Source organism: Acomys minous, assembly GCF_964271855.1.
Source record: "Acomys minous genome assembly, chromosome: 4".
In the NCBI taxonomy this organism is placed as follows: domain Eukaryota; kingdom Metazoa; phylum Chordata; class Mammalia; order Rodentia; family Muridae; genus Acomys; species Acomys minous.
In genome coordinates this window covers 90,151,100-90,169,355 of record NC_140486.1, presented here as the reverse complement: position 1 = coordinate 90,169,355, position 18,256 = coordinate 90,151,100, and the positions used below count along the sequence as shown (strand labels likewise).

The 18,256-nt window shown below is 45.6% G+C and overlaps 2 protein-coding genes across 3 annotated transcripts in view; one reads left to right on the top strand and one right to left on the bottom strand.

Moving 5' to 3' along the window:
- Positions 1-5,532: 5,532 nt before the first annotated feature.
- Positions 5,533-7,239, bottom strand: LOC311596969 (uncharacterized protein). The gene is made up of 3 exons (XM_084780920.1): positions 6,763-7,239; positions 6,492-6,592; positions 5,533-6,403 (listed from the first exon to the last, which is right to left on the bottom strand). The coding sequence occupies exons 1-3, from the start codon at positions 7,209-7,211 to the stop codon at positions 6,156-6,158; spliced, it is 798 nt and encodes a 265-aa protein (XP_084637046.1). The 5' UTR covers positions 7,212-7,239; the 3' UTR covers positions 5,533-6,155.
- INO80D (INO80 complex subunit D) overlaps positions 6,672-18,256 on the top strand; it is a 70,985-nt gene continuing 59,400 nt past the window's right edge. For both annotated transcript variants that reach the window (XM_084780918.1, XM_084780919.1), the window contains exons 1-2: positions 6,672-6,815; positions 16,152-16,254. The gene's annotated coding sequence lies outside the window, so the exon portion shown is untranslated. The remainder of the gene's footprint in view (positions 6,816-16,151; positions 16,255-18,256) is intronic.

Here is an 18,256-nt window from a genome sequence, read left to right as displayed (position 1 = left end):
ATCCATCCATCATCCATCCATCCATCCATCCTACTCACTGTTTACCGAGAGGCGATGTCACCACATTTTGCCCTTATAAACACAGCAGCAGTGTTTCGCTTCACTTATTTATTTATTTATTTATTTATTTAGGCCCAGTCCAGAAGCACACCCAAGCACAGAATATGTTAATGCCTTTTCTTCCTCCAGTGCTGGGAATCAAACTCTCTTCCTTGGAAATGGCGGATAATGCTCTGCCACGGAAAAGCATCTCAAGACAGAGATGAAGGCACCGCAAAAAGAGGCAAAAGAGGGTACGGGAGGAGGCTGAGAAAAGCTTAAGGGAGTTTTACCTGCTTTTGTCTCATTTCTTTCTCATTCTGGTTTGAAGAGAATTACTTGTTACTGTGTGGTGGAGGCATGTGAGTGCCACAGTGCACACGGGACAGGAAAGCTCTGTGCAGCCCGTTGTCTCTCTTTCCACCTTTATGTGGGGTCCAGGGATTAAACCCAGGTTGCCAGGGTTGTGCAGCAAGTGTCTTTCTCCACTGAGCGATCACACTTTTCCTCCTGGTTTTATGTCTAAAAGAAAGCCAGACACAATGCCTAACAAATGCCTGTAAGCATACCCTTGGGAGGCAGGACTGAAGAGACTGCCACAACTTCCAGGCTGGTCTGGTTTACATAGTTAATTCCAGGCTAGTTTGAGACTCTGTCTCTCTTACGAGAGCAAAACAAAATGCAACTGGCCATAGGATCGCGTGACACCTGGGAGCTGCAATGCATACAAAGGTAAGTGGTCTCATTTAAGTCACGGAGACTTCCCTTTTCTTCTATACTACAACCCCCTCTGTTTCTGGCCATCTTCTCCTTTGACCTATGTTCACAGTTACTCTTTTTCATTTTATCCAAAGGAGTGGCCCGACCCCTGTGTTTCACCACCTCACTACTGAACTCTGACCACCTACAGAACGGTATGATGGGGACTCTGGAGCACACAAGTCTAAATTTATTAGTGGCTGTGTTCCATAACATCTTTAAATTACGTGTCTGGAACCTGGAATTTATTTCCCCATGGAAATAGTGGTTACATTCCCAGTGGGTCTACAAAAGCTTGTTTAGCCAGGAATGTCACAGAAATGAACAGTGTCACCTTCCTATTCACCCTGCTTATTACCCTGAGGTCTCTACGGAGTTCTCGCCTTACTACACGGGTTAACTAGCCATCACTTCAGGGCCACATTTTTTTCTCCTTGTAAATTACAGAAAAGGTGGATTATCATTGCTAACTCTACCTAAAATCCAATCTTTTTTTTTTTTTTTAAAGATTTTATTTATTATGTATACAGTGTTTGAAGGCCAGAAGAGGGCATCAGACCACATTATAGATGGTTGTGAGCCACCATGTGGTTGCTGGGAATTGAACTCAGGACCTTTGCAACAGCAGCAGAACAGTCAGTGCTCTTAACCTCTGAGCCATCTCTCCAGCCCCCCTAAAATCCAATCTTTAATCTCTTATCTCTCTTTGAAGCTGTTTTGTTTCTAAACTAATGATCACTTAAGATGTGACTCTGGTGGAATTATTCTCCTAACATCCGGAGAAATAATGTCCCCAATGCTGACACTGCAGCTACACTGTCACACTCTCTGCCTAGTTTGAAAAGGACCTGCTGTCAGCTGTAGAGTGATTTTAATCCAGCAACATGGGTACTCTAGCTGGAATACAGACACACCCTTAACACACACCTTTATTTTATTTTTTGTTTTTTTGAGACAGGGTTTCTCTGTGTAGCCTTAGTTGTCCTGGACTCACTTTGTAGTCCAGGCTGGCCTCAAACTCACAGTGATCTACCTGCCTCTGCCTCCCGAGTGCTGGGATTAAAGGCGTGCGCCACCATGCCCAGCTCACCAGCACACACCTTTAATCCCTCTGGCTGGAACAGCACAGGCCCTTAGGACACACCTTTAATCTCTAACAGTGAAGGGAAGGCTCGTTTGTAGGAGGAAGCATGCATGTTTGAAAGTCATGGCTAATTGAGAGGCAGAAAAAGTGATGATCTGAGAACAGAGAGAGAGGAGGCAGATTTACCTGGACAGTTTTAGAGATAGCTGAGGAGAGAACAAGCTAGACACAGGTGAAGACAGAATGAGCCAGAGAAGGAGAAGGAGCCAGAAGATTAGATCAGATTGCTAGAGTTGGTTTGAGGCAAAGTAGAGCAATTCAGTCAGAAGGTGAGAGAAGCCAGTTTGAATCAGTCAGTTTGGAGAGGAGTTTGAACCAGACCAGCTGAGTTGAAGAAGCCAACCAGAGTGCTGAAAGAGCCAGAAGGGGTGAGCAGTAAGTCTCAGAGACTGAAAACACTCTAGGCCTAGATCAGATTGTAAGGAGGCTAAACTTCCAGGACTCGGCCTAGGTTAGCAGATGAGGCAGTGAGCCTTGGAGGACAATTCCCTCTGGAGAGTGGAAGCTCCTTTTATACAGTGAGCACAGGTATTTGTAGGGCTTTGAGGAGGCTTAAGACAAATAAAGCAGCAGCCCCTCGGGAACTTTCAGTCACCCTTCTTGATTTTTAGCATAACAATAGATAGCAGTTCTCAGGTCTGAGTGGTCCTGGATAAGGGTGAGAATTTAGATTATCTGGTTAATGCTTATGTATATTTTGACTATATTTGAATGGGAGATATATCTCTCTTCCTCTCCATCCATCCATCCATCCATCCATCCAACCACCTATCATATTTTACTAAGTATTCCAGAGAGAGAGAGAGAGAGCGTGAGAGAGAGCTCGCAACTAACAAATAAACAACAACAAAAGGAATCCAGACAACAACTACAAAAAAGTCGAGCCTGGACATCTGCTCGACCTGTGTGTCCAGAAGAAAGAAGAGAGAGCTATGGCGGTGTATGTCCACTTCAAAGGTGGAGACAGGATGATTGGCTAAATATGGTTTGAGGCTAGCCTAGGCTATATGAGACCTCATCTCAAAAAAGAAAAAAACAAAACAATAAAACCTCAAACAACCCCCAAGACAGCACTCCACAAAAGACAATGTATGTTGTTAGTGGTTTCTTTCTTGAAAGAAAAAGAAAAAAAGAGGGTGGGGGCTGGAGAGATGGCTCAGAGGTTAGAGCACTGACTGCTTTTCCAGAGGTCCTGAGTTCAATTCCTGGCAACCACATGGTGGCTCTTCTGGTGTGCAGGCATACATGCAGACAGAACACTGTATACATATTGGATAAATAAATCTTTTTTTTTTTTTAAATTGGTGATTCTCAGCAAACCTTTGCCGAGAATGGCATTTTTACTTATAGACAAGTTCTAATACATTGTGCCGGGTGTGGTGTGAGGCAGAGACAGGTGGATCTATGAGCTCAAGGCCAAGCTAGTCTACAGAATGGGTCTGGGAAAGCCAAAGCTACACAGAGAAACTGTTTCCAACCCCACCCCCCCAAAAAAAACCCCAACCAACCGACCAACCAGACAACCAACCAAAAAAACCTAATACAGTAACCATACATGAATCTTTTACTTTAAGTTCACAATGTCTAAATAAGATTGTTTAAAATTATTTTTTCAGTAAGCATACAAAACAATGAGTATTGTTACACTTCCATACATATATATCACTATATAAAAGAGATCTTTTAAGGACAGAATATAGTTGTCATTTTCTTAAGAACATCACTATAATATTCACAACAAAGTACTCAGATTTTACAAAACCAAAATCACTAGTAGCAAAAGGTAGATACAGCAGGATAGATACATAATTATATAACTGGTGCATATAATACTTCAGAAGCTGTGGTAGGAGGCTTATAAATTCAAGACTACCTTGGGCCACATAGGGAGTTCAAGGCCAGCCTGGACTACAGAGACAGACCCTTCCTCAAAAAAGAAAAAAAGAAAAAAAAGAAAAAAAAAAGAGGGTGGGGGGAAGGAGGAGGAGGAGGAAGAGAGGAAAATCATATCATATACTTCTGGACCAGCCAGGGGACTTTCTCAAGCCAAACCAAACCAGAACAAAGAATAAAATAACACATAAACGTGCCTAGCTTGGTGGTGTCACGGCAGAGGCAGGTGGAGCTCTGAGTTTGAGGCCAGCGTGGTCTACACAGTTTCAGGACAGCCAAGAAACCCTGTCTCAAAACAAAACAAAACAAACAAACCACCCCCCCCAAACAAACAAAAAAAAGATGTAGCAAGTGTAATGCAGGTACAGCTTCAGCTCTTGAAAGGCTGTGATCACCATCTATAAAAAGTTAAGGCCACTTGGGAGGCAGAGGCAGGTGGACCTCTGAGTTTGAGGCCAGCCTGATCTACAAAGTGAGTCCAGGACAGTCAAGGCTACACAGATAAACCCTGTCCCGAAAAACAAAATAAGTAAATAAATAAATAAATAAATAAATAAATAAAATTGCGGCTTACATAAGGAAAAACATGTTGTGATCTAAGCTATGGAAACTTACTTCCTTGTTATGGCCACTGTGCTTTATGTGCAAGTGTTAAAGAACAACTGGGCAGCTCGGGGTGGGGCGGGCGGAGTGGGGTAGGGTAGGGTAGCGTGTGACTAATACTTGAGAGGCAGAGGGATGGCTATGAGTTCCATGCTAGCCTGCACTACCTACTGAGCTCAGGACCAGCTTGGGTAATACGGCAAGATCATATCGTAATCTCAAAACAAACAAACCAAACCAAAACAACAAAATTGTAAATACAACACAGCTTCACACGCAAGGCTTCCAAGATGGGAGGAACTATTTAATTTTTAATGCCTATAGTTTTTCCCATCAAAGGACGGAAAAACTCACAGAAGGAATTATATCCAAATTTAGATAAAATTCCTTAGACAAATTGTATCTGAATTCATCTAAAGTTATAACACAGACACAGGCATTTAAACATCAGTTACGCCTAAATGCAATGCGTTGTAATGAATTTTAAATGAAAATTTCTCATTCCCTTGGAGCACATAAAGAGGCCTGGCTATTTCCTACTGTGCTTTAATGCCTCTGCAAGCAGCTCTCCACAGCTGGCCTACCAGTCACCTCCAAACCCAGTACAGTTTAACTTGGATCCTGTTTATGTGCTAAAGTTTGCTCATTAAAAAAAAGGGGGGGGAGCTGGTGGTGGTGGTGGTGGGGGTGTATTCTGGACTGGAGAGATGGCCCAATGGTTAAGAGTACTGGCTGCTCTTCCAGAGGACCTGGGTTCAATTCCCAGTACCCACAAGGCGTCTCACAACTGTAACTCCAGTTCCAGGGGACCCAACATCCTCACACATATATACATGCAGGCAAAACACCAATACACATAAAATAAAAATAAATCACTAAAAAAAATTATGACATCCTAAGAACCTATAAAATCACTCAACAGGCTAGCAGCACACTGTAAGTTCTTAACATTTCAACACTAGGAAAACTAAACACACCTCTCAATTTTGTGTTACAAGAAGCAGATAGCAATATATATATATGTAATGCACCAAAGATCTGAACATTAAATAATCTATACAAGTTAAACGAAATAACACAAATGAAATCCTAGATGTGATTCGTAAAACAATTTTACTTGAAGAAGATCCAAAGCATCTTTCGATCTATTGCCAGGCTTACAGAAGTAATCTTTCTTTTTGGGCAGATGGACCATAACAGGCTTGAACTGCTGTACTGAGGGTTTAAATACATGGTGCTTCTATTTACACTGGGAAAGATAAACAGCTGTATTATGCCTTTCTGGACAGTCAATAGGTTTTACTTACATTGCTTTGAGAGAAGACAAAAGACATCTCTTTACAATAGACTCGCAACACCCTCAGTTTCTTGGATACCGAACCCACAAAATCTTAACCATAGCACATGAAAACGTACACGTACAATATAAACGGGCGATAAAATAAAGACACTAACGTGACCTCTAAGGTTCTTAAGTGCCAGTTTACAGACTGGCCACCAGATACAGAACTTGGACCTGCCATAAGAGAAAAATCATTATTAACCGGGGGGGGGGGGGATTAAGCTACGACTGTAACCATCATGGAAAAAGTTAAGACGGAAAACAATAATATCATAAAACCTGTGTCTTGTAAAGATTTCTTCCCATCACAAGGTGCAGAAACATTACTCCCACGGAGCAAATGACCTCGGTCCTGTTTCTTCCCTGCTTTTGCCCCTAGGCGCCGGTGTAGATCTCGAGTGTGGACTTTTTCCAGAGACGAGAGGTAGAAATCTGTACTTTATCCGGAGCTGGTGCACTTTCCCCCTTGGCCCATCTCTCCTCTGCCTCCAAGATGGTAGGAAAGTTGTCGTTTCGGAGGGCAGAGGAACTGCTCTGTGGTGTTATGTCCTCGCAGTGCCTGTAGTGGTGCTGTAGGAGGCTGCCGCCTCTTCTAGTGCAGGCGGGCAGCCCTGCCTTCTTGGCTGGAGAGTATATTCAGGGATTTCCCCTTAATGATCACCGACCCTGGGAGCACTTTTTTAGTTTCCAAAATAAAAATATGATCCTCACCCTTCTTGTACGACAGGGAAAGACTCTCGCTGAAGCCCAGGGGGGGAGCAGTATCAACCGAGCTTCCTAGTCCACTGCCAGCGCCTCTCTGATCTGTCAGCCTAGCCGAGGGAAAAGGGGGGGGTGGGGGGGAGGAGGAAAAAAAAATCAGAAAAAAAAAAAAGCAGCTGAAAGGTAAGCAGAGGCGGCCCCAGGCCCGGCCCACATCCCCGGGCTCCCGTAGGGCGGCGGGCTGGGCCGCGCAGGCAGGGCGGGCGGCGAGCGCGCTTACGTGAGGCCGGGGATTCGCCGGCCCACGCCAGGCCGCGGGCGGAGAATGAAAGGGTGAGTGGGGCCGGCGCTGGGGTTGGCGGGGGCCGGGGGGACCGGGGGGCCTCGGGGACGCCCGCAGGCAGCTACGGCGGGGGTTCCGGCGGCGGACTGAGCGCGGCCTGCGCGGGCCGGACTTGGGGGGTGCTGCGCAAGGGGGGGGCGCCCTAGGCCTCGGGCCCCGCGGCGGCCGCGCCCTGCCCCCGCGCCACAGGCCTCCCGCGCCCCTGGGGTCCCCCGGGGCCTCGGGGTTGGCGGGCCGGTGGGCGGCGCGGAGGGCTGCATCCTGCGCCGGCCCCAGGGCTCTCCCGCGGGGCGGAAGGCCGGGTGGCGGGGACCGGGGCGGCGGGGCCTCGGCGTGGGGAGTGTGCGGCAGCACCACCCCCCCTCTTTCCCCCCGTCCCCGGGCATCGCGTAGACGGGGGGCCCCCCGGATTCCGGTAACTGTTGGGTTTATTTATCCCCGTCCGCGGCGCTCCGGGCGGCCTGGCCGGGGCGGGGCGGGAGGCCTGGCGGGCGTGGGGTGGAGGGGCGGCGAGGAGTCAGGTGCAGCCGCGGCCCGGAAAGTTTCCTTCTAGGCCCGAATTGGGGGCTGCCCTCTCTCCGGGGAGCCTCGGTCCTAGCGCCCGGGACCCCGGAGGGCTTGGGGGCGAGCGCTCGGCTGGCGTGAAACTCTTTGCCAGTTCCTGTCCATTCAAGGTACTCCGCCCCTGCACCCCTCGCCCGCGCCCCACCCCACTCCCCACGATCCCCCTGCGGGGCTGCCAACTCCAGCCCATTCCCCAAGAGCTCCCAGGCCCGGGGAGAAGCCTTCTCTTCCGGTTTGGAAAAGTTTTCAAGGGATTTTTTTTTCTCTCTCTCTCCTTCTTAGCGTTATTAGTTAGTGACTGGGCTTTTGGGGGTGGGAAGGGAGGAGGTAGATTCAGGTGCTGTTTCTACAGCACAGTCTTTGCCCGTCGGCCACCCCCCCTTCCCCGCTGGTTTTTGTTTTTTAAATCCCGTACCCCACTTGTACATTTATTACCGCCCCCCCCCCCGCCTTCTCTCCTGGACTCCTTTGGGTTCCCAGTCCCCCTTTCTGGACAGCTCCGGCAGAAAGATAGTAAGTAGGGAGCAGAGAGCAAACTGTCAGGGAGAGAGAGGGGCAGGACCAGGCTGACTTCTGGAGCAGTCCCCTGCCCCCCCCCCCAGTTGTAGGACTTTCCCCCCTCTTATTTGGTCACTGTCCGGTAAAAACCAACTCAGAAACTGAAGCCGTGGGGGAGACCTCGGCTGACAGACGTTGCCGAGCATTCAAAATTGGGAGGAAGGAACTGGAGGGCAGGGCGGCTTTTTGAAGGCAGGTCTACCTGCAGTTTACAGAGCAATGACTGATTTGTTCTGGAATAACTAGGTTTACGTGGTATCCTTACATGGCACTCTAGAATTAGAAACATTGGGGGGTTTAGCCAGCTTAAAAGTTGTTATTGCTACAGCTCAGGGGCCTGTGGAGTGGCCCTGTGAACTGAACATAGGAGTTCGGCTCTGGCCTACCCTGGAAACGAACTCGATTTTGTTCTATTTTGGTGCCATCAGCTCCAAAACTTTCTTCGCTCCTTTTTTCTTTCATGTAGTAAACTTAAATGTCCAAATTCTAGGATTCCTTTCTCTTCAAGGATAGGCAGTTTCTGGAGGCTACAACTGACTACCTCCTGGTTGGTGTTTAATGTTGAAATTGCAGTGTACGTGGTCCTGCCACCCCCAGTCCCAGTGTGGGCAAGTGTGGGGAGTTGCTCTCTCTTTTTTTTCACATCTCTTCTTAGAGCTTGGGGCAGTGTGTGTGTGTGTGTGTCTGTGTGTCTGTGTGTGTGTGTGTGACCTGCTTGGTTGCAGGTTGGAGATTGCTGGCAGAGGCGTCCACGGTCTGATCTCAGCCCACAGGGCAGTTAGTGAAAAGCTGCCTGTCAATTGCAGAGCCACCGGGTAATCCATGACTTGGTCAGCTTCTGTCAGGCATTTCGCACACTGAGGCTCCTTACACGATTCTTACCAAGGAGTCTTTGCTTTTCTCTGGCTAAAATAGAGCTCTGTTTTCTCACAGAGTTAGATGACCAGCCATTTAGAATGGTGCCTCAGGAGGTCTTGATATTTGAAGATGGTGTGGATTTGGTATCAAAATGCAAATTGCATATAATGGTTGTTTTATCATTATTGATTAATTGAAATTGGTTATTGACTAAGGCGTTTTCATGTATGTGTATAGCAAAAAACATCATTTCTTTGATCACTGGCCCTTATTTTGAGCAAACTGCACAGAAGAAAAATCATTCTGAGTCCCCTTTCCCAGGATATTTTAAAGTTAGAAAAAAATCTTGCTATTTTCTAATATGCTTAATGCTTGTCATCAGTTTTATATTCTTAATTTCAAAAATTGTAAATGTACAAATACTGAAAAGTTTGTGATTTTCCTCCATCCTGTCTCAAACATTTTAATTACTTGTTTTAATATACTCATGGGATATTTTATTCCAAGAAGTGGGAGATTTGATGTTTTGAAACTTAATTTTATTTCAAACTACCAAGACTTTCTTCTGGGAACATACTGAATTAATTTTAAGTTGAAAGAGAATGTCTTTTTCACTATGAGTTGTTTGGTTTAAAAAGTAGATGTTTAGCCAGGCAGTGGTGAGACACACCTTTAACCCTAGCACTCAGGAGGCAGAGGCAGGTGGATCTCCAAGTTTGAGGCCAGCCTAGTCTACAAAGCAAGTCTAGGCTAGCCAAGGCTACACAGAGAAACTCTGTCTTGAAATACCAAAAAATAAAAAAAGTAGATGTTTAAACTGGGCGCGGTGGCTCATGCCTTTAATCCCAGCACTCCAGAGACGAGGCAGAGGCAGGTAGATCTCTGTGAGTTTGAGGCTAGTCTGGTCTACAAAGCAAGTCCAGGATGGCCAAGGCTACACAGAGAAACCCTGTCTCTGAAAAAAAAAATCCAAAGAAAAGAAAGAAAGAACTTTGTGTGTCCCATCTCCACTTTTTTTTTTTCTTTCTAGAAAACCATATTGCTGCTATTTAAACATTTTTATTTTTGTTTATGGGTGTTTTGTGTGCAGGTATGTCTGTGCACCATGTGGGTGTTATACCCGAGAAGGCCAGAAGAAGGTGTCAGATCCCCTGGAAACGGAGTTCCCATGGTTGTGAGCAGTCACAGGGGTGTTTGGAATGAACGCTGGATCCTCTGATAGAGCAGCAGGTGGTCTTGGTTGATGAGTCTTCTGTCTGCCTATTGCTGCTGATTTAAAGGACTGAACGTGTTAGCTTAGATAGAGTTAAACAGTCTGAAGTCTGACCTCTTGAACATATTAGTTCAACCAAACTCTTGGCATCCATTTTTCTCTAAGATCTTCTAGGCTTAGCCCTCAGCATCTAGGTTTGGAACAGGGTTTTAGACACTGGAAAACGTGGCGATTTGCACCTGAAGACAGCTTCTTCCCACACCTGGTAACCTGTGAAGCAGTAGGTGAGGCTGGCTGAGTGCTGCAGTGGATGGATGGGCTGTGCGAGGGACACAGCTGTGAGTGTATCCCAGCCGCCCTTGCGTGAAGGCTGACTTCAGACAACTCTCCTGGCCATGAGACTGGGGAGAAGCTTAATGTTAGCGCCGCCTGCTTCTCCTTCCCTGATTCAGAGTGGCAGACTGCTTGGTTCTAATTCTTTTGCACACTGTAATTCAGATATTTATTTATTTATTTAGGAGGCAGGGTCTCACAGCATGGAACTCACTCCTTAGATTAGGCTGGCCTGTGATTCATAAGTGTCCGTCCTGTCCCCACCTGCCCCACCCCCAGGGTTTCTCTGTTATCTTGGCTGTCCTGGACTTGCTTTCTAGAGATCCACCTGCCTATGCCTCCCGAGTGCTGTGATTGCAGGTGTGCTCCACCACGCCTGCCTGTGATTTACTCTTAGAACCAGTTCTTAAGCAGGGATGGCAGTGCATGTCTGTAAGCCAGGGCTAGAGAAGTTGCGATCAGAGGATCTCAAGTTCAAGGCCAGACTGGCTACAAAGTATGGCCCTGCTTACCTACTCCCATCTCTCTCAGGAAAACCAGCTTTTTTTTTTTCCCCAAAATCTTTGTGTCACGCCATCATCTAGGTATACTTGGTTGGACTAGGCTTTGAGTTGGGCTCTGATCCCATCTCTTCTTAATCTTTGGTCTCTTTAACAGGACAATTCTTGCTTTAAGGATTAGTGGTTCAACTGAGTGTGGTAGCACATGCCTTTAATCCCAGCACTCAGAGGCAGAGGCAGGAGGATTGCTGTGAGTTGGAGGCCAGCCTGGTCTGCAAAGTCCAGGACAGCCAAGGCTACACAGAGAAACCCTGTCTGAAAACAAAACAAAACAAAACGGAAAAGATTAGTGATTCTTCTAGCCCACCTATGTTTGTAGGAACACCACCCAAGTAACTCCCTGTTTGCCTTTTTTCTTAGTAAAATTACATACACATACTATGTTTGGAGAATTGACCTATCCAACCTCTCCAGAATAATAACATTTTAGTGCCTTCCTCTTTTTGTTCTTGTGTGCATATAGCACAAATATAAACTAAAAGCCTGAATGAAGGTAACAGGTGTGTGCGTTCACATTTGTTAAAAGTTTGGGATTTAGAATCAGATTGGTCTTTAGTCCAGTGATGTGACGCCTTATAATTAGAATTCATCTTTTTTTTCCTTCTTCTAGAAATAGGGTTTCTCTGTAGCCTTGGCTGCCCTAGAACTTAACTCTGTAGACCAGGCTGGCCTTGAACTCAGAGATCCTTCTGCCTCTGCCTCCCCTGTGCTGGGATTAAAGGCACCACTGCTCGGCTTTAACATTTTTAGAAAACTGTTAATGTATTTTATTTATTATGTATGTGTGTATGAGTATGCCATAGCATGTATGTGGAGGAGGTCAGAGCACAATTTGTGAGAGTCAAGTTTTCTGATTCTACCAAATAGGTCCCAGGAATTGAACTTGGGTTGTCAGGATTAGCAGAAAGTGACTTTATCCTCTAAACTATTTTGGCAGCCCTTAAAACTAATCTTACTATTAAAAATAAAAATAAATCGGGCTGGAGAGATGACTCAGAGGTTAAGAGCACTGGCTGTTCTTCCAAAGGTCCTGAGTTCAAATCCCACAACCACATGGTGGCTCACAACCATCTATAATGAGATCTGGTGTCCTCTTCTTGTGTGCAAGGGTTCATGTAGGCAGAAAACTGTATATGTAATAAATAAATCTTAAAAAAAAGTAAAAATAAATCTTAAAACATTTCTTTTGTTTGGTGTGGTGGCACATGCTTTTAGTTCTGGTACTTGGGAGGCATGAGTACGTGGATCTCTGTGAATTTTTTTTTTCTTTCCGAGACTGGGTTTCTCTGTGTAGCCTTGGCTGTCCTAGGCTCACTTTGTAGACTAGGCTGTCCTCTGGAGTGCTGGAATTAAAGGCGTGTGCCGTCACGCCCATCGGTCACTGTGAATTTGAAGCCAGCCTGGTCTATATAGTAAGTTTTAGAGCTCCGTAGGGAGATCTTATTTATAATAATGATGATGATAATTTATATTCATAGCTATAATTTCATAATTCTGATTTATATTTGCACTAATAATAATTATTATTAAAAGCAAGCTGGAGAGATGGCTTAGCAGTATCCACATTGGGTGGCTCATAGCTGCCTGTTACTTTAGCTCCAGGTGACTTGATACTCTCCGTGGATTTCAGGAGCACCAGCACTCACACGTTCATATACCCACACAGAAATACATATTTGTCTATACAATAGAAAATTTTAAAAGACCCTTGGGAGATGGCTCAGTGGTTAAGAGTACATGCTGCTCTCCTAGAAGGCCCAAGTACTGTTCCCAGCCCCTGTGTTTATTGCTCATGACTGTAACTCCAGGTCCTTGGGCCAGACACTGCTCTCACGTGCACAAACCCATACACAGACCCACACATACTCCCATGATTAGAACTAAAAAAATCTTGAAAACATTTAAACTTGATTTTATTAATCTTAGCGTTTAGTTGGGACTGGTGGCTCACGTCTATAACCTCGGTACTGGGGAGGTTGTGGCAGTCGTATCAAGAGTTGGATGCCAACCTGAGGTGCGCAGTGAGTTCCGGCCAGCCTGGGCCACAGTGAGACTTTGTCTCAAAGAAACACAAAGGGTCTTGCCTTCTTCAGTGAAGCAGCACTGGTCTCACCTGTCCGTAGTGTGGCTGTGGAAGCGAAGCTCTGTGTGCTCGGAATGGGAAAGGTGGCCTGAGTCCAGTTTGCTTCTCTAACTGCTGCTTCTCTGGTGGCGTGGGGTTTTGAGCCCTGGGCCTTATGAGTGCTAGACAGTCTCTACACGGAAGTGAATGTGAACTTGATATCCTCTAGGACTGTGCAAGCCCCTTAAGAGTAGAGTTACTTTTATGGCTTTGAAGGCCTGGGTATTACATGGCCTTGGTAGGTCACTCCAGAGTGACCTAAGAAAGTGACAGGAGTCACTTAGCAGGTGTTGATTCATCCCTTTGGCAGATCAGCCGTCTGGTGCCAGTTTCTGGTTTAAAAGGGGTCTCTAACATTAAGTATGACCTTGAACCTCTGAACCGCAGAGTGGAGATTTTAGGCATGCGCTGTGCTTCAAGTCTGTCAGCAAGCACTCTACCAGGCAGCCAAGCCGTGTCTCCCTTCTCCCATCAGAGACTTTCTAGTATGGAGGAGAAGGATACTGAGTATATTACAACCCAGAATGATGTGGAATGGGTTAACCTCGTGGAAGAAATCTATTTTTCTACTGTGCCTTTCTGTGAGGCCTTTGAATCAGGGCTTCCTGCCGTAAGCAAATGGGAGGAGTTAGGTATTTCAGGAGGTGGGACCTGCAGGTATGAATAAATGCCTGGGGACAATAGACTGTTCTGTGTTGCAAATTGTGGTTCTGTGTGGTCTTCGGCTGGGCGTGGGGGGGGCTCTGGGGGGTAGGGGGGTGGGGTAAAAGTTTCTTTGTTGGGGTAAGGAATATGGGTTTCTTTTAAAATTGCTAGTGAACCTGAAAGTATTTGTCTAAATACATTACTTAAAAATTGGGCGGAGCTTGGTGGCGCACGCCTTTAATCCCAGCACTCGGGAGGCAGAGGCAGGCGGATGGCTGTGACTAAGAGTAGGTGGAATAAAGGAGGCGAGACTAATTCCAGTGAGGAGGGTTTGCGCTAAAGTGCTGCGAGCCAGAGGGCAGCAGGTGGCCGAGGCCACCGAGAAGGTAAGCTGGCCTCAGAAGTGTGGCGTGCCCGCAGGGTGGGAGACGTCTTCAGAGGGCAGCTGAAAGGAAGGAATAGGTAGATTTGACTTAGCGAATTTCAGGAAATGAAAATGGATTTGTGTACATGGACAGTTTGTTCATTGGTTTGATATCTGGAGTCAGGTACAAGTTAAAAATGACAATAAACTCCCTAGGAATGCGTTGTTTGACTTAGACTTTTTGAGTGTATAACTTAGTGCTTTTGTAGATGAAACAGAACATAAGGTTATGACATAACTTGATCTTGAATGTTTAAAAGTTTTTTAACTAACTGCTGACCTGAAAATGTTATATTTTGTGAGAAATTTAAAATCCTGAAAACTTGGAAGATCTTAGACTGGGGGCTAGATTTCACTTTTTGTTTTTGTTTTTATATGGAACGCTTCACGAATTTTTGTGTATGTGTTGAGAATGGGTCTCTCATGCTCAGAGTGGCCTTGAACTTGTAGCCACCTTCCCACGTAGCTTCTGGTTTGTTTGTTTTCTTTTTTGAGACAGTATCTTTTTTAAAAATTTTTATTTATTTATTTATTTGTATATAGTGCTCTGTTCACTTGAGTGTCTTCATGACAGTAGAGGGCATCAGATCCTGTTACAGATAGATGTGAGCCACCATGCGGTACTGGGAATTGAACTCAGGACCTTTAGAAGAGCAGCCAGGGCTCTTAACCGCTGAGCCATCTCTTCAGCCCCTTGGGACAGTATCTTACACTAGGTCTAGCTAGTCTGGAATTCACAACAATCCTCCTGCCTCAACCTCCTAATGTTGAGTTACAGGTGTGAGGCACCACACCCTGTGAGGTCTGCTTTTTTGCTTTTTTTTTTTTTTTTTTTTTTTAAAATTCAGTAACTTGCTGAAGCTTGTTTGAGTTGTCTTTAAAATAGCAAAGTTTGCTGAAGTCTGCCTGTGGTCCACATTTGCCCCACTGTAGGCCTTTCATCATGTGCCGCTATAAAGGAAAATTAAAAGCAGCGAGGCCAGCACTTCAGTCTGAGTGTGGAGGCAAGGGAATGGGGTGGGGTGGGGGGGGCAGGCTCCCAGCCCAGGCCAGGCCAAGCGAGAAAGGGCTCCGGGTGTCAGGTGAGAGAAGGGAAGAGGGGAGAACTTGGGTAACAGAAGAGCCAGGAGTTTCAGATTCTTAGAACCAAAGGATCTGAGTTTAGCCACAACTGAATTTGCCCCGTACTGATCCTGCAGTGTAGGATTTCAGCAGCAGCTCTGACATAAGCAGGAATTCAGTAAACATTTGTTGTAAAAACTTACTAACCAGAGCTGATAAATGTTCTAACCAAAGCAGGGTGTGTGTGTGTGTGTGTGTGTGTGTGTGTGTGTGTGTGTGTACACACATGGGAGTTACTGACGAATTACCTCTAGGCTTTGCGTGTGCTAAGGGAGAAGCTTTGCCCATGTCTCCAGTGTTCTGAGACATATCTGATCGATATGTCACAGTGACCGCCTGCCTCTGCCTCCTTGAGTGCTGGGATTACAGGCATCTCCACCACACCTGGCTTTTTGAGACAGGGTCTCACTATGTAGCCCTGGCTGCCCTGGAACTTACCATGTAGACCAGGCTGGCCTCAAATTGACAGAGGTGCACCTGCTTCTGCTTCTCAAGTGTTAGGGTTAAAGGCACGCCTACCAAGCCTGGCCTCTGTCAATGTTTTCATTCAGAAGAAAATCAATACTTAAGGTCTCTTTCCAAAGGTAGAAACATCTTTCAGATGTGGATTTTAAAATGTGGATCACGGTAGAAACTTCTCAGTGCGTTCTGTAACTCTAGTCTCCAGGAAGTAGGAGGGCCTGAATTAGTGCAGAGTTACACTGACCCATTCAGAAAACCACCAGCAGCTGGAAAAGGGCATTGTAGCCCTGCGGACTGGGGGTGAGGTGATAATGCTAGTAAACTCCTCCATACAGCTTCTAACAGTAGTCAGTGTTAAGTGATCACTATGTGCGGGGTACTGTACTAAACACATGTTCTTGAAATACCTAATTTAATTGTGCTAAGCAGCTCAGTGAGGTTCGTACAATTATCTTCCCTTTACAGATGAGAAAACTTACCAGATCTGAGCCCTATTCCTGATTCCTCCCAGAGGCAATGAGTGATCTCCCTGCTGCATAAACTACCCATAACCTTTCTAATAAATCAGGTAAGGCCTTTTAATTAACTTAATTCATAATGTGAATTTATTTGTACACCTGCCTTTTGAGGAGGCTTGGGCACATAACAGGTATTTGATAAGCATTTATTTTCTTTCTTTCTTTTGTTTATTTTGTTTTGTTTTTTTGAAACAGGGTTTCTCTGTGTAACAGCCCTGGCTGTCCTGGACTCGCTTTGTAGACCAGGCTGGCCTTGAACTCAGAGATCGCCTGCCTCTGCCTCTCGAGTGTTGGGATTAAAGGCATGTGCTACCATGCCCAGCGGCATTTATTTTCTTTTTAAATTATTTTGGCTTGCACTTGATTATGACTTTGTATTTTTGGGAGATGGGCAGTTTTCTCTCTCAGTCATATCAGTTGATATATTTTTATCTTCAGTCAAACTTCACTACATTTTACCATCCCAGAGTACCTCAGAGGAACAGAAATGACTCAGCTATTGGGAGTGTGTGTGTGTGTGTGTGTGTGTGTGTGTGTGTGTGTGTGTGTGTTGACTGGGTGAGATTTTTGTGTATTTAAGTTTTAGACAGGGTCTTACTATGTAGACCTGCCTGGCCTAGACATCCCAATGTAGGCTATGCTGGCCTTGAACTCAAAGACATCCTTTCGCCTTTGCCTCCTGAGTGTTGAGAATAAAGGTGCGTGACATCATGTCTAGGGCCTGAAGTGTAGTTTTAAAGATGGGCTGAGTGGGACTGAAGCGATGGCTCAGCAGTTAAAAGCATGTACTAGCGTTCTTGCACAGGGCCAGGCTTGGTGTTGGGTGGCTCTCGCCTACCTGTGACTCCACCTACACTAGCTCCAGTGCCTCTGGTCTCACATGACTTTAAAAAGATTGGAGGACAGCTGCTCAGAGAAAGGGCATGAGTGAGAAGTGAAGGGGAGAGCTATCTGGTCTGTTATCCTGGGTCTTGGTGAGAACAGAGCTGTAAGAGCCCACTCCAAGTATCTGGTTCCTTTGTTTTGAACATGTTTCATGTGTGGGTTATAATCCTCTAAGGGGAAAAGGTGCCATAGCTACTAGAGAAGTGATGTTCTTTTCATCAGTGTTTAGTAAGCTCACTCTTGCCATTGAATCTAAAAGCATGAGAATTTCTTTAAAAACATGTTGGTTATGTAAAATTAGAAAATCGGGTCTCCAGCCTCAGCAGATAGTTAAGTGGGACAAGGCACTTGCTGCTGAGCCTGATAAACTGAGTTCTATCCCCAGAACTACATGGAGCATAGAAGAGAACGGACCGCTTACAGGTAGCCCTCTTGTCTCCACAGGAATGCTTTCTAGTATTCACACGTGTGTGAGCACGCACGCGCGCGTGCGCGCGCGCGCACACACACACACACACACAGAGACACACACAGACATGATGTCCCACAATGTAGTCCCAGCACTTAGGAAGTAGACATAGGATCAGAAGTTCAAGGTCATCCTTAGTTACATAGAGTTCCAGGCCAGACTAAGCTATCTATGACCCTCTCTTAAAAAGCAAAATAAAATGAGATAAAATTAGAAGGTAGATATTTATTATAAAAGTAATTGTGTTGTTGCTGGGGGGTGGTGGTACATGCCTTTAATCCCAACACTTGGGAGCCAGAATCAGGCAGATCTCTATGAGTTCAAGGCCAGCAAAAAAAGAAAAAAAACTCAAACAAACAAAAAAGTAATTGTGTTGTAAATGAATTACATGAATTGCCTAATAAATATTTTATTATTTTGATTGTTATTATGTTATTTGATTGTTATTATATAAAACATATATATGTGTGTTTTGATTGTTTTTTCCCCGAGACAAGGTTTCTCTGTGTAGCCTTGGCTGTCCTGGACTCACTTTGTAGAGCAGGTTGACCCCAAACTCACAGAAATCTGCCTGCCTCTGCCTCCTGAGTGCTGGGATTACAGGTGTGCACCACTGTGCCTGGCATACACTTAAATCTATGCTCCCCTCTTTAAAGCAACCGAGGAAACCAAAGAGAATCTCCCATGTGTACTGCCCA

Excerpts from the sequence above, each read along its gene's own strand:
- LOC311596969 (XM_084780920.1), bottom strand. The coding sequence starts at position 7,211 with ATGCCCGGGGACGGGGGGAAAGAGGGGGGGTGGTGCTGCCGCACACTC. Across the intron at positions 6,593-6,762 it reads CGGCGAATCCCCGGCCTCAC|GCTGACAGATCAGAGAGGCG; the intron begins GTAAGCGCGCTC and ends TCCCTCGGCTAG. Across the intron at positions 6,404-6,491 it reads TTCCCTGTCGTACAAGAAGG|CCAAGAAGGCAGGGCTGCCC; the intron begins GTGAGGATCATA and ends TATACTCTCCAG.